We start from the raw sequence: 16,020 nt of genomic DNA on the forward strand, positions 1-16,020 counted from the left end.
ATTCCCGGCCAGGGCACATAGGAGAAACGCCCATTTGCTTCTCCACCCCCATCCCCTCCTTCCTCTCTGTCTCTCTCTTCTCCTCCCGCAGCCAAGGCTCCATTGGAGCAAAGATGGCCCGGGCGCTGGGGATGGCTCCTTGGCCTCTGCCCCAGGCGCTAGAGTGGCTCTGGTTGCGGCAGAGCGACCTCCCGGAAGGGCAGGGCAGAGCGTCGCCCCTGGTGGGCGTGCCGGGTGGATCCCGGTCGGGCACATGCGAGTCTGTCTGACTGTCTCTCCCCGTTTCCAGCTTCAGAAAAATACAAAAAAAAAAAAAAAAAAAAAAAAAATGCAGATCTCAGTGAGGACAAAAGATTCAAATAAGATGAAATGTGAACACTTTGAGATGCTAATTATGGGGGGAGGGGAGAAACACCCTCCTGCTTAATACCTTACCAAGTTGTTTATGGATATTTTTAAGAACCAATAACAATTTAAAAATAAACCAAATGAGATCAACATCTTGAGAAGAACCCAGCAAGCCCTTTTTAGTCCCCACTGAGAAATGAGCATTATCTGTGGCTGATTTCTGAGGAACGCCTGCTCAACAGCCCTGCACAGTCTCTCTGTCACCCTAGGGCTGGCCCATCTCCATAGGGACGGGAGCGTGGTGAGTGTCAACAGCCCTATAGTTGTTCACTCTGGAGAGCTGTTTTTACCTGTTTGTTTTGGGTTTCACTGAGATTATAGCCTTCTGTAAGGCCAGTATCCACGGCCACCATCACAACCGCCTGGCCTATGCAGGTTTGCATTGGATTCAGACAGTAGATAGAGAAACAACGGAGCCAAAAACTGGTGGGCCATCACCTTTAATCCTAGCTTGCACCCAGCGGGCAAGTAAAAACACACACTGGGCTCCAAAACCCATTCATTCAGTGCTCACAAAGCTACTGACTTATCCGAGTTTCCTAGAATCAAAGGTTTCTAGCTCACCAGACTTATTCACCTCTGTTCCCCATCTCCTTCCTTCTGCACAACTCTGCACAAACTGGCTTCTCCTTCAGCACTTCACCATCCTGGCTGCTTCTCCTGGCCTCCTCCACGTGGCCATTCTCTGCTCTCCTCTCTAATGCTAATCTCAGGAACTGAGAGAGAGTGAGCTCCAGGTCTGCCCCACTTTATAATGTAGAAATCCAAACCTTTAATCCAATATACAAACAAGGAAGTCTCCGACACAAAGTCACTTATCTGAGGCATAATGGGATTCCTCATGAGAGAGCACCACCCCACATCAAAAAGGGTGGGAAAGGCTTCGTCCTAAAACTAAGCCTTAGGCTATAAGAATCCTGCCTGCTTACAGCCTGTCCCCCACACCCAATGCAAACTATAAGCGAGCAGGCATATATATCATATTTACAAACTTATTTGACCAACACCTTCCTTCCCTTTTTTTTTTGCTATCGTATCTACAGAGATAGCACCTGGTACTCATATCGTTTCGCATCCTTACCTTTGGCAAACAATTGGCAGTGACTCCCTTCCCCATCCTGACCAACCTGCACTTGTGGGAATCTTAATGGTTCCCAGAATCCAAAAACCTGAGGAGATAGCAGGTTTTGAGACTCTTTTTTAAAGGGGCGATACAATCCCTTTTCAAATAAAATTTGAAGGAACACAGCCTATGCTGCTCTAGAGATGCCCTGTGCCCTGCTAGGCCCTCTCCGTCAGCTCCCCAGGCTTGGACACAGTTTGGAAACCATTCATTTCTTCAACTCCCCCCATTTAATAAGGGAAAAAATGTTTCCCTCAACCAAGTCAACAGCAGACCCAACGATGCATGAATTATCCAGATCTGATTGTTCTGGGACCACCGTGCTCAGTGCTCTGGTCTCTTTGGGTAAATTAAACAAAAGACAACTTCTTCCACGTGTGAAACCTAGAAACCAATAATATAAATGGGCTTCTCATTCATTTTTCACAAATAATTTCTGTACGTAATACTCACCTGATGTCTTAAAGCTGTGCTGTGGTTATTATTCAGTGTTTAGAGAAGTACTTTGGTTTATAGAAAAGCCTTATAATCCTTTTGCTTAGGACAGGTCTGCAAACAGAGCCATTACGGCCCGGACAAGACAGCACGTGGACCAAGATGCTTTCAGGAGTTGAAACAGAGTTGCGTATTAATGAGTCTATACACGAGCTACTGTTTAAGGACATGAAGCAACAGGAGATGGGATAAAGCAAACATCCAATGCAAAAAAAAAAAAAAAAAAAAAAAGAAAAGGCTTTTGTAATACAAAATATAATCAGGAATAAGAAAGAGGAAAGATTAAAACTCAAAAGCTGAGGATAAAAAGAGGATTAGATATAACCTGGCCGACCTGACTCCTTCTTCAAAGAAGCAGAAATAACGGCAAGAACAAATCCATCCTTCCCAGGAGAAGACAGTACTCTAGCCGAAGAATTAACAACAATATGCAACAGGACCACAGGGGAGAATTCTACAAGAAGTGTTTTTAAAAATACGATACATTTTAGAAGACGGTGGTTGAAGGAAAGTTAGGCAAATTGAGAAATGCAGACCTTTTAGAACAAGTGGACTTATTAGCTACCAAGCGGGGAGCAGTGAAGCCGGAACCCTGCGAGTGGACGGAGATTTGAGACAGAAGGAAAGAGACAAAATTTAATGAGAAGATTTAATTAAAGTGGGGTGCTTTTTAAAAGCTCAAGGCTGAGCCTACTTCTGAATCAGTATGATGTGATTAGCAATTATTTTTGAATTTTAGTTAATACTGTTTTTCTAAAACATTTTGTTGCCAAGATTTCTTTATTCTTTCTTTTAAAGACCATTTCAGTTCTAATAAAGGAAAATCAATCCCAAAGGAAGGAAAACATTTAAAAATCCAAATGTCCCCTCTAGAATAGTCTAGAGTAATAAACTCTCTCTCATCCTAGTCTCATTCTCCTGCATGAAGATATCCACAAAAATTTATACATTAAAATTTTCATTTGGCAGGATGTTTACCTCCCTCTGATAACCCTACGCTAACCTCTCTTCTGAAATGTTTTATGTATTTCTAGCAAAATCCATCCGATGTGGCATCTCAGTGCAAAACATTACATACAAATACAGTCGTGCTGTTCACAGGTGTCAGTTCCGGCGAAGGTGCTATTAACCCTGGAGGAAAATAATCATTTGTGAGCAGGGCAAACCTGCTAACGAGGGGGGACTGGCCAAAAAGGTGTGGACTCGTGGGTCGTGGGTCAGCAGGCGAGAAAGGAGAGAGGCCCCCACCAGCCCACACTCACAGCAAGCGTGCAGCATCTCGGAACCATACGCACATGCTGCTAGCCAGCTTCCGGAGAGCTGGGAAGAGGTGCTTTCCGGGTACGGCCATCAGGGTGGCCAGGTGCATGCTCTGTGGGGGAGGACGAGGTGAAGGGAGCCCGGGAACTGCAGAGGCAGCCCATGTGGCTAACCTCTCCTCGTCCACGTATCCACATATATATTTATGATGGCCGCACTTACCAGCCTTGACCCCTTCTGACCCAGGTAGCCCACTTTTTCAGCACAACTGTTCTAATTCCACTAACTTCCAAGAGATGGTGATTGGAGGTTCTGAAATGTCACCACCATCCTCCTAACGATGCAGATGACAAGAGGCCAAACTCTCCTAATGACAGAGCCACCTGTCTGCCGAGGCAGCTTCTGACTCCCAGAGGCCGCCCGCAGCACCTCAGGATCCTTTACAAAGGAGGGGCTGTAACTGCACCCGGCGGACAGGGAGGGAGAAGTTAAATGGCCACATCGTGAACACTGTGCTCTGCCCAGTGTGCGGCACCAGGCTGCCTTTGCCTGAAGAGGCAGTTCTGTTCCGGGAAAGCGGAGTCTTAGGGGCAAGACTGAAAGCTTTTGTTGGTCTCATCAAGAGAAACGAAATGGAGACAGCGGTTCCAGGGGACTTTCTGCTCAATTACCTTCAACTTGGAAGCCTGCCTATGAATTTCAGCCTCGCAAGAACCATCCCTCTCCAAGACTCTCAGGTCTGAAGATGTCTAAATAAATCCCAGCATAACCCTGCAATTAGGCTGTTCTGCGTTTTAATCATCAAAATCATCATCACGGAAAATTTGGAAAAGACAGAAAGGATGATGGAAAAATAACAATTATGCAAATAGGCTTAAGCACCCAGAGAGATCATCCTTAATCTTTTGTTCTATGTCTTCCGTCCTAAGTATTCCCGTCTTCCATCGATTCTCAGATGCACATTTCCCCCCGTACTCTGAAGCTGGGACGTGTCTCTGATTGACAGCGTTCAGCTTTCTCAGCGGAGCATACAATTTAAGACCAATGGGGTGTCAGAGTTGATCAGATATAGTAGGAGCATGTGTACCTGTGTACACGTTTCTACAGAGTTCAGATCATGTTGTTAATATGTTCCTTATAATGAGAGTCTACATTTTGCCAGAGTTCATAACTTGTTACAGCCCTAGAAAGGATCAAATCTCTATTTTGAGCAACCCTGACACTTCGAGTTAGCCACCAGGAATAGTAAGCAAAATATGTTGAGAAACAGGAAGACACTGTGGAAAACAAAGCAGTATAGTATGGAGACGCATGCGTCTGTTAATGACTGTTTCCCTAACAGCACCGGCATCCGCTGGCTCAGTCTCCCACCTCCTAGGCAGCAGGGGGGCGGGGCTGAAAGCCTCCAGGTCAGGACAGGACGATGGGCTAGAGAATAATGATGCCGAATAATGACCTAGCTCCAGCTCCGAGAGGCCAGCAAGCCGATTCCATCAGGAACAAACTGAAACCTTCTCATCGTCGTCCCTTCCATTACGCAGCCATTTGGGCCCTCTCCCCGTACCTATCACTTCTCCTAACGGCTAATGCTCTGCTTCCTGCAACAGGCGCTGCCTGCCTTCTGCACCAGGTTCTCGAAAACGCTTTGTTGCTTGGGAACCAGCACTTAAGAGCAGGTGGCGAGAACACAGGTCTGGGACTGAGGTGACCCCAGCTGGGCCTGGTTTTCCTGGGCTGGGGAGGGGGGGCTCAGTTATAAAATGAGGGATGGGCCGGATCAGTCATTTTCTAAGGACACCTTGAGCCGACAATCAGCTTCCTAGGCAGTAGGTGGAGGCCAGGATACCTTGTCCCTTTGTTTCAATTTGTGTTTAGACATCAGATTGATTTAGTGACTTCGAGCAGCCGCGTCGGCAGGCACAAGGGGAGCCTGCCATTTGTTTTCTTCAGGTCAGGGCAGGGATTAAAAAGCATGGGGGACGCTGAGCTAACAATTCAAAGACTCCCTAAGCTAGAGACATTCATTGGCGACACTCACTAGCTCTCCCTGTTTTACCCAGGGACCCCCCACCGTCCCCAACAAGGTGCTAATAACTGTTCTGCCCACGGAGTCCAGGCTCAGAGTCACCCTGACCCAGACCACACGCAGATGTGATTAGACACTGGTGTGGACATTCTGGAGGTGGGCAGGAGACTCTGCCTTCAGGGAGAGAAATCTAATCATCTCTCCCGATCACCTGCCAGGCCCAGCCCAGCACCGACTCTGGTGACCTTCCCCAGGCACAGTTCCCCTTTCTACCCCGCCCAGAGCAAGCCGGCTGCCACCTGCTAGTTGTGGCCCGGGCAGGGACCCGGTCTCCGACCCACTCCAGGAGGCCTCCCGCTTGCCCAGGAAGTGCTGGGAACTGGCAGCTTCAAGTCCCCGACTTTCCCTCAGTCTCTGCCCCCTCCCGCCCCTGCCCACTCCCACCCCCACAACTGGAGGGGTGGGGATGGCTCCCCTGCGCCCCTTGGGTCACCCCAGAGGGGCTGAGAGGACCTGGTAGGACTGAAGGTGGAGAACTGAGTTCAACCTTAGGCTTAGGAGACAAAAGCTCCTGGAGAGGCAGGTTAAAAAGAGAACACAGTGAGGAAGGTATCATTATGTAAGAAGGAACAGAACTAATGACTAATTAGCTTTCTGCCACAGGGAGTCAAAACCAGACCCTGGGGGACGGAAGCAGTCTGCAGTTTCTGGAAGGAACAGCGATTCTGGCAGGGGCTCCCTTCGGGGAGCGTCCATCCGTCAGTCCATCCCAGAGTCCCCGCTGGGGCCCCGAGCTCTGCAGGCTGAACTTCCCTACCACTCAGTAGTTAATAAAACATTTTCACAAGTGGGGAGGCATAAGGCCACGCCCAGCCCTGAAAGACCCCGGAGGGGCATGGTGGTGGAGATGGACGCCGTCATAGCTTTTAGGAGGAAACCCTCGCAGTAGATGGACCTGAGCCTGACCGCCCCGCAATCCGGCCCTGGCCCGGGACCTCACAGCTGTTCATCCCAGCAGCCCTGCAGACAGGCTCACAGCTCGCTCAGCTTTTCTCACTTGCCCTCCTTGGTTCTCAGAAGTGTCGCCCCCTCAGCCAATAACTCACCTGTCTGCACACACGTGAAGGCCCAGGCTGCTCACACAGGAGGAGGCAGGAGGCAGGGAGGGGCCAAGTCGCCAGACTCAGGGACCTGACCCTCTACAGAACTTTCCGGGCAGGGCAGGGGGGCCCTGGTTGCTGTCATGGGGAGGCCTTTCCTGGCACTACCTGTGAGCCAGCCTCTGCTCTGGGCCGAGGGAGGACCCGAGACAGCCAGGGAACAGGCCAGTTTCCAGGAGACAGCCAGACGCTCTCACAAGCGACTGGGCCTCAGGACTGAAACAAGGCTGAGTGCAGGGGACTCTCAGGCCCCCGGGGCCACGGACTGGAGCCTGGGCCCTGGCACTGCTCCTCGGTCCTCCTGCTGCTCCCGCCTCCTCCTCCGCCTCCCCGAAGGAGCTCCTGTCGCGAACCCCCCCCCCCCCATATTGTCAGCCTTTGCAGGCCCAAACAAGACCGGCGCATTCTTGTGAAGGCACCTCTACTTCACCTGCAAGGTCACAGGTGAAATCAAGGAGAAAGGGACAGGGGAACAGGGGGAGGGGGCTACTACCTCCCATCCCCCCACTTCATAATGGCTCATGGCTGCCCGTCTGCTTCTTGCCAGCAGAATTCTACTTGGAAGTATCAATACTTGTGAGAATTCTACTTGGAAGTACTTGTGAGGCGTGAAGTTCCTACACGTCTGGAAGGAAAGAGAACGCTCCCTCACAGACATCTGCACTTCCTGTCTGTCACCACGTCCTCCTGTCTGTCATCACGTCTTGGTGATGCCTCCCCGACCCCTGGGCAGTCCTGGGGCTCTTCCTCGTCACCTCCCACGCCCTCTCCTGCAGTGTGACAAAGATCCCACTGGGCTGTGACCCCTCATGTCTGCTACTGTCTCCCACATTAGCCTCCAAGCTCTGTAAGGGCAGGGCCCTCAGCTTCCTCCTCTGTGTTTTTTGTTTTTTTAAAATTATTTTTATTTATTTATTCATTTTAGAGGAGAGAGAGAGAGATTGAGAGAGAGACACACAGAAGGGGGGGAGGAGCAGGAAGCATCAACTCCCATATGTGCCTTGACCGTGCAAGCCCAGGGTTTTGAGCCGGCAACCTCAGCATTCCAGGTCGATGCTTTATCCACTGCACCACCACAGGTCAGGCTCCTGTTTTTTAAAATTGATCTTTGGATGGATTGATTTTAGAGAGGAAGAGAGAAAGAGAGAGAGCAAGAGAAACAGCGATTTGTTGTTCCACTTATTTATGCATTCATTAGTTGATTCCTTCATGTGCTCTGACCGGGGATTGAACCCACAGCCTTGGTGTATGGGTACAATGCTCCAACCAACTGAGCTATCTGGCCAGGGCAATTTCCTCTGTATTCTTATCACCTTCCCCAGGGTCTGGCCAGGCACTCAGTAACATCTGGGGAAGGAATGAGCGAATTCAGACCTCCTGAGAAGCGGTACAGACTGCCAGTTAGGAGCTCAAGTCCCGGATTCAAATCCCAGTGCTATTACTTATTACCAGTGTGAGCCTCAGTTTCCTCATCAGTAAAATGGGACAACAGTAGGACCTACCCTCACAGGGTTCATGTGAAGGTTAAACGAGATGGTGAAGTAAAGGCCTGAGCACTGACCAGGTCGGGCACACAGGGAGGAAGCGAAAGGTGAACCGGACTTCGCTCACACCCCAGCCGTGGCCAGGGAGCTCCTGAACACTTCGGAACTAGAACCACCAATGTGGGTTTGCTGAGCGCCATCGGAGCACGGCTACGTCCATCTTAGCATCCATCTCAGCGCAGAGGAGGAGCCCAGGAATCGTGCCCCAGAGGCAGAGGCGCTGCGAGGAAACAGCCTCTGGGGGCTACAGGCGGCAGCTGCAGAAATCAAAACCGAGAATCCAATAGAACAGTTCACAGGGAAGCCGTCTGTCTTGCCTCCCATTGTCACCCTGCTGTCAGGAACTGAGGCGTTGACTCCAGCAGACACGGAGCCTTTTACTTTCCCTATGTAAGACTCCATTCCGCCCCCTCCCCTCCCAGCGCCGCCCACGCGCTTCCTCCCACACATCTCTGCGGAGACTAATTCATGCTTCTCAGATACTCCTACTGCAGGCCTTCTTTGTCACAGAGCATGAGGCTGAGAGCACTTTTAATATTTCACGGAGCAAACAATCCTAGGGATGCTGGGGTGGGGGGCGGGGTAAGGGGGGAAAAATCAAATACCTCACAGAACGGCCTTAACAAAGGGATTTTTTATATTTCAGGGTTCCCTGTAATTTTCACATCAGGTGTCGGCTTTATCATTTGGAAGTTCAGCGAATGAAAGAGGGCTTCTCCCCAGCTGTGCTCCCAAGCAGACCACCAGCTGTACATCACAGAGTTAGCTCAAGGGCTGCCGAGTCAGGTGCAGATACAAAGCTCTAAAGATGACTGTGACAAGCACAGCTCGCTGGCCATCCCAGCACCCATTCCCCACCCTCTTCCCCCAGCCAGCTGGACTGTAGCGGCTAAAAAGCCCAAGCCTCCTTTCCTTGTCTCCCCGGAAGCTGGGGGTAGCCATATGATGCAGCTGAGGCTAAAAGAACATCAGTGGAATTTTGCTGGGGGTTGCCAAGAAAGTTCTTGCTTTCCAGATAAAAGAAACAGTCACCCTGCCCCTTCTGCTTTTTTTTTCTGTTTTGAATGGGAATGTGATGTCTGGAGCTGCAGCAGCCATTCTGCAACCATGAGGCAGGAAGGAAAGACCAAGAGAACCACTGAGATGCCAACTCAGAGCCCCATCCCAATTCAGTCTAGCAACTGGGGCTTCTTATGTGGAAAAAGTAATTTCCCATCTGTTTAAGCCACCATAACTTGGGTTTTCAGTTACATGTAGCTAAAAGCATTGTTAACTGATTCAATATCTCATCCTTATTTATATAGCATATAATTATATAATATATGCTAATATGATTCAACACTATTTCCATCATACCAGCTTTTAAAGTAGATGTCCTATCTCACTTAACCCTCTCTGAAGTTTCAGACCCATTTATCCAAGCACCCATTATTTGTATATGTACCTCTACTCAAATGTCTTATAGCCACTGCACGCTGGGACTATGACTACCTCTCTTCCAGAACATCCGATCCCAGTCAGTGGCTTCATCATCCACTTGCTGTCCCAGTTAGGGTCTTTCTGGATAACCCTGTCTCCTGCATATGCTCATCCAATATATCACCAAGTTCTATAGAGTCTATCTGAATAGTTCTCTAGTCTAACCTACCTATTTCTCTCCATGACTCTCACCTCAGTCTAAGTTATACATATCTGAACCACTGCAATAGACTCCACACTGGTCTCTGTATCCACACTTGCTCTTTCCAGGGTGAATTTATAAAAACACATATCTAACCATGCCATTCCCTTCTTAAAATCTTTTAATAGCTTCCCATGGCTCCCACGATGAAGTCCAGACTCCTTACGACTGAGAAGGCCCAGCCTGACCTGGCCCTGACCCTGCTCCAGCTCCTCCAGCGCTACCTGAGTCTCTTCCCTCGGCTCTCAGTTCCCGCCATCCTGACATTCCTTCAGCTTCTCAAACTTGTCACATCGATTTCCATTTTAGGGCCACCACACATGACTGTTCTCTATCTGGGGGCCTCCACTCAGATGGCCTCATGGCCTACTCAACCCTGACTGGTCTCTCTGCCTCGCAAACGCCGAATTTTCCATTTCAGATCTTGTACTCTTCTGTTCTAGATTTCCAGTGTTTTTATTCACAGTTTCCATTTCTCTTCTGAGATTCCTCATCTGTTCGCTCATGACCATCTCTTCCTTTAAGTTCCAGATCAGGTGCCTCTGGCTTCATTTCCTCATTCCAACTTCTGGGTCACCTCAGGGTCTCTGTCAGTCAGGCTTCCTTTTTCATTTCCTCATGATGGGTCACAAGTCCCCGATTGTGCGCAAGGCTAGCAATCGTGCATTATGTTGAACGTCACAGATAAAGCCGTCAGTGCAGGACTGTGTTGTCTCCCTTTAACGGTGTTGAATTTTCTGCAATTCCTTTTGAACCTGTCAGGCTTCCTTTTATTTCTAAAGGTGAGTCTATGCTGATTTTGTCCTCAGTCCTAGGGTGTTATCTGTATGTCTAACAGATGGCTTTTTTTAGGTGTCAACAGCATACTTTTGGCTGGGCCGTAACTCCAAGGCCCCCAAGGACTGCGCAGCCCGGGCATCTCTGTTCTCTGTCCCATAGCAACCGACCGCCTTCCATCAGGCCTTACGGAGTCCTGCTCTGTGCAGCCCGGGCATCTCTGTTCTCTCTGTCCCATAGCAACCGACCGCCTTCCATCAGGCCTTACGGAGTCCTGCTCTGCGGAGCCCGGGCATCTCTGCTCTCTGTCCCATAGCAACCGACCACCTTCCATCAGGCCTTACGGAGTCCTGCTCTGTGCAGCCCGGGCATCTCTGCTCTCTGTCCCATAGCAACCGACCGCCTTCCATCAGGCCTTACGGAGTCCTGCTCTGCGCAGCCCTCAGCCACGAGCCTGCAGTGCACACGGATTTCTGCCCACCCATTCCACTCCCACACCACTCTCTCGTCTTCTGATTTTCAAGGCGCACCAAGTGCTGACCTCCAAAGACAGCTTTTTCAATAAATCTGCACAGGAGTTCTGTAAGAACCAAGCAAGTCACCATGGTAACTACCACATCTGATGAACAGTTGAAAATTCACAGCTGACAATTTAAAGAATAATGCCCTTCAGTTAGGTTATTACATTTCCAACTTGAGGCAGAGTTCAAAACAAAAGAGCTAATTAGGAGGCTGTACAACGATGCCTGTCACAGAGTCATCTGCCGGACCCTTGAGGTGGCCTGGCATGCCTCCCCGCGATGGGCCCTGACTGTCAGCAGGTAGGGCTCCCGCTGCCTGGGATGCTACGGAGAGCAATGCCCTCAGCTTTGTTCTTCTCATCTGGTCTCTCCATATCACCATGTGCTCACAAGGAGCAAGGCACTGTGTTAACAAGTTCTGAGTGTGTTCCCAAACCCGCATGCTATTCTGGGTGAACTATAACAGGAAAACAGCCTCATTTAAGAGATGTCTTTTGTGTGAGAAAACTGGGGGCTCATATGTCCACATGGCACTGGTATTGTGCACAGGTGTACTGTGTTCTAACTCAGCAAACTTCTGCAGTGGTCAGAGGTTACTTACAACTTTGTGCTTTCTTTGCATATGTAAGTACAGTATTAGATCTGACCCCAAGTCCATTTCGGTCCAGTACCCTAACAGCATAACCCATGGGTTACTATGGAAGGGAACAAGTATCCTTCCTTTGGTGACTACCACAGGGAAGGAAATACCACGACACATTATCAGCAGCCGTCATGACGTTTACCATTCCAGATCCTGTTTACGTCCAGTCTTATGCTAACGGATACAGAGACTGCCAGATTGCTGTGAGAAGTGTCCCTCATTTGCTCTAATCCTTTCTCTCTGAAGTTCTAGAGACTGATCCCTCAACTCTAGATCCTAGAACTCAGTAAGCCCACGGGACGCCTTGCGCAGAGTGGTTCTGGCATACCCAGAACGGGTTATTTTGCCCTGGCTGTGGGTAATTTTGAGCAAGTCCCCTCCTTCAATGGTTGACTTTGCCTTGAATCTTTGAACACACAAAGAGCCAGAAAACACCTTAAAGGCCACTTGATCCCACCCTCTCCTTTCGCTGATGAGGAAACCGACTCATGCAGGTTTACACTGTTAATCAGGGACTCAACAAGAGTTGACCCCCAGAAATCTGGTTCCTGCTTAGTCCACCTGCCTCTGGCGTCCCCTCATGGACACTGGCCATTGCTCTACTCCTTTCAGATGGTCTCCTCTGGGCCCTCCGGATTGTCATTCTGTCTTTCTGGAGGTCTTACTAGAACCACACAGATGAAGATACATCTTTCCATTCTGGCTTTACTGCTAACATAATTGTGGATGAAGCTGGATGTTTCTTGGCCTTTATGGCAGTACAATGACTGAATGTGTTGAAAGATCAGCAAACAATGGCCTGCAATGACCTCCGGGTGTCATTCTTGACGTACAACTGAGAGACCCAAAACCATCATGCTCGCAGTGAGTGACCCCAAGGGTATGTGCTTCCTGTCTGTATACCCATGGCTCCAAGGGCCCTTCCGAGAGCTCACCCCCAGCACGAAGCTTCCCAGCACCCGGAAGACCTTGGAGTTGCCTGCCAACACGTAGGGCGTTACTGGGGAGCCTCCAGGCCAACACTCACCTTCGCATAAGCCGTTGTCTTAATAAACCACTGTTTGAGGTACTTCTGCTCGACCTTTGCTCCAGAGCGCCACGAACAGCCATGTTCATCCACCTGCTCATTGGCAAGCACCGTCTGATCCACTGGGTCCCAGTTAACCAAGGCCTGTTACAGATCATGAGACAAAACGATGCAGTCTGGTGAGCGCACGGAAGGGTGGCTTACGTGTGAGAGGTCGGCAAATGCAGCATCTCCGCTCTGAGACTTGAGGGCACCTTCTTGGAGCACAGCTTGGCAAGGACACTACTAGCAAGCTATGAAAGAGCACCCGGGAGCCGCCTCGTGCCCTCACCCTGTAAAGAGCACGCCTGGGGGGAAGCCTGCAAGCACGTGTCTAACTCAACTTTGGGACACTTGCATGAAAGGAGAAACCTGCAGGATTGGAAACTGCAGTGAACAGAGAAAAAGCAGAGACAATGGTACCTAGAACTTAGTAGAAATGGTTATTTTAAGGGCAACACGTATATTTATTTTAATACAAGTAGCTAACCATTACCGGGTAATGACCGTGTGCTGGACGCTGGGCTCCGTGCCTTCCTGACACGTGCTTTTCTCATCCTTTCAACACATTTTAAAGTAAGAGTATTGTCACCCCCATCTTGCAAAGGAGAAAACTGAGGAAAAGAGAGGCTGACTAGACCGCAGCAGGCCCCACAGTCGGTAAGTGACAGAGACGAGGGTCGGAGCTCAGGGCTCTAGGAATTGTAAAAATGGTGTGCAACATTAAAAAACTTCTGTTGAAATTAATGTATGACCTACATAGAGTAATGTGGATAAATCTTAAGTATATAACCTGATGAACTTTTACCGTCACTCATACTCAAGATACAGAACGTTCCCAGGGCCCCAGAAAATTCTGTTGTATCTTCTCCCAATCAACATCTGCCCCCTAAAAGGTAACAATATTTTGAGATCTTTCTGGATAGTTTTATTTGGCTGAGAGAACCTGTCATCTTAACCACTGTGAAGTCTCTCTCCACAGAGTTCTAATTCTTTCCTATCTTCATTTAAAATAAATATCTCTGCCGTCGACATCCGCTCCGTTATAACATCTAGCTACGACTCAGGACAAGGGAGGCATCACCTATGGAGAGACGTGTTTGGGTGCTAACATAGCCTGGCTTAATACACATCTTTCTTTAAATTTTAATAAGCGATTCCAATAAGAGATTGTGCTGAATAATGTCTATTTGCCCCTCCACATCCTCTCTCCTCTATCTTCTCACCCCCAGAAGCGGATCTGTGTGCCCGGCCCTCTGGCTGGGTTCAGCGAAGAGAGGCACCCTGGCTTCCTTCCAGCCGGCCCGGGTGGACTCCGAGGGCACAGCCCTGCCCCCAGGCCTCTCCTGTCTCAGCCGTGGCCGCCCTCCCTGCTCCAGCAACTGCTCCCAACATGTCCCTGCAGCCCAGCGCAGGGAGATGCTTGACCTTCCCTGTGGGTTTCCCTAAACTCTGCACAGAAACTGTCCCTTTAGCACATGATTCCTTTCACCTGGTCCTGCTGGGACCCTGACTGATTCATAAACCAACATAAAATTTACATAAAAAGCAGCAGGGGTGGAGGACAGGCTAAACCATCTGTGTGGGTTGTGATTTTACAACTAAGAAGCAGCATACCCACTGGAAAGCAGAAGCCTGTGGAGCCTCCGGTCCTGAGTGGGAAAGACAGACAGGCAGGGAGCGGCTTCTCCGTCATGCTGGGGGGGGGGGGGGGAGGGGAGGAGGGGCAAAGCCTCAAATCCATAAATACAAAGAGATAACACATAAACAAAAGCACCTTACACAGAGAAACTTGAGGCTAATAAACCAAGGCTGATTTATGTAGCCATTATTTCCGCCTGTATTAGGGTTGGGAGGGTTACCACTTAAAATAAATAAGGTAAAAAGAAACAGCCAAGTACTGGTTAGTATTGTGGAAAGTTCTTTTAAGAGGCAGCCCTTTTCCAACATCCCTCCCTCCCCAAAACCCACACAGACCTAAAACTGTATAAAATGTAAAAATAAGCAAAACACAGGCCTCTATGCCTCCACCCGTGCTCCTGCCCCCTGCAAGCCTCGGAGGGTCGGGGAGAAGCCAACACTCCACTGTGCAGACCGCAAAGACAAACAGGCCTTTGTTTTCTTATCAGCGTTTCCCACACGCCTGGCATCGCTCCGGCTCTAGGTTACAGAATGCAACCAGGAAGATGTGTTCCTAAGAGGTTTACACGTTATAAGAAAACCCTGGTGTTGAATGAAAGACAAATAAAAAGCAAAACACAAAAGCATTAAATTTCCCCAGCGAAAGTCTTGGGGGAAGAGGAAAAACACCAAAGGAAACAGCATTTCAGAGCAAAGACGTATGAGCTACGAGCACCCCCCCCCCTCGTTTCTTCCCCCTCGATCCGCAGGAACACAGGGTCCAGGCTCTTTCCGCAGGGGGTCAACCCAGAGGTGGTCAGACTGCGGGGTCCAGGCTCTTTCCGCAGGGGGTCAGCCCAGAGGTGGTCAGACTGCGGGGTCCAGGCTCTTTCCGCAGGGGGTCAGCCCAGAGGTGGTCAGACGGCGGGGTCCAGGCTCTTTCCGCAGGGGGTCAGCCCAGAGGTGGTCAGACGGCGGGGGCCCCGGGGGTCGGGGAGCCTCTCACTCCTCGCACTTGTTCCCTGATCCCACGTCGGGTCTCCTCTCTCGTCCAACGGTCTGTATCGTCAGCTCCTCTTGAGGGCAGGCTTCCCTCCCCACGTTTTGAACACATATTTTGATGGGCGCCCTGATTTTCGAGCAAGCACCATCTTGCTACAGAAATCACAGTTTCTGGACAGCCTCGCTGAGTGGGGCCGTGTCCCTGGCTGACATTCAGGCACTCTATTATCTACCGAAGCCAACACCATGCTCCCCTACAGTTAACTAGCCTTCTTTGTAAGATGCAGCCTATGCCTATATTTTGAAATCAATCTCCAATTAATACTGAAGCCATTAAAAAAGCCTGCAAATTGCTGGACCAGGTGGTGGCACAGTGGATAGAGCGTCGGACTGGGATGCAGAGGACCCAGGTTCGAGACCCCGAGGTCACCAGCTTCAGCGTGGGCTCATCTGGTTTGAGCAAAAGCTCACCAGCTTGGACCCAAGGTTGTTGGCTCGAGCAAGGAGTTACTCAGTGTGCTGAAGGCCCGTGGTCAAGGCACATATGAGAAAGCAATCAATGAACAACTAAGATGTTGCAACTTGCAACAAAAAGCTAATGATTGATGCTTCTCATCTCTCCGTTCCTGTCTGTCTATCCTCTCTCTGACTCTCTCTCTGTCTCTGAAAAAAAAAAAAAAAAAAAAAAAGCCTG

The 16,020-nt window shown here is 49.7% G+C and overlaps 1 protein-coding gene across 3 annotated transcripts in view; it reads right to left on the reverse strand.

Annotated features, from left to right (window-relative positions):
• LARS2 (leucyl-tRNA synthetase 2, mitochondrial) overlaps positions 1-16,020 on the reverse strand; it is a 125,944-nt gene that overhangs the window by 60,684 nt on the left and 49,240 nt on the right. For all 3 annotated transcript variants that reach the window (XM_066244936.1, XM_066244934.1, XM_066244935.1), the window contains exon 7: positions 12,666-12,809. In XM_066244936.1, the coding sequence (XP_066101033.1) occupies positions 12,666-12,809 (144 nt within the window). The remainder of the gene's footprint in view (positions 1-12,665; positions 12,810-16,020) is intronic.

Source organism: Saccopteryx bilineata, chromosome 10 (genome assembly GCF_036850765.1).
Source record: "Saccopteryx bilineata isolate mSacBil1 chromosome 10, mSacBil1_pri_phased_curated, whole genome shotgun sequence".
In the NCBI taxonomy this organism is placed as follows: Eukaryota; Metazoa; Chordata; class Mammalia; order Chiroptera; family Emballonuridae; genus Saccopteryx; species Saccopteryx bilineata.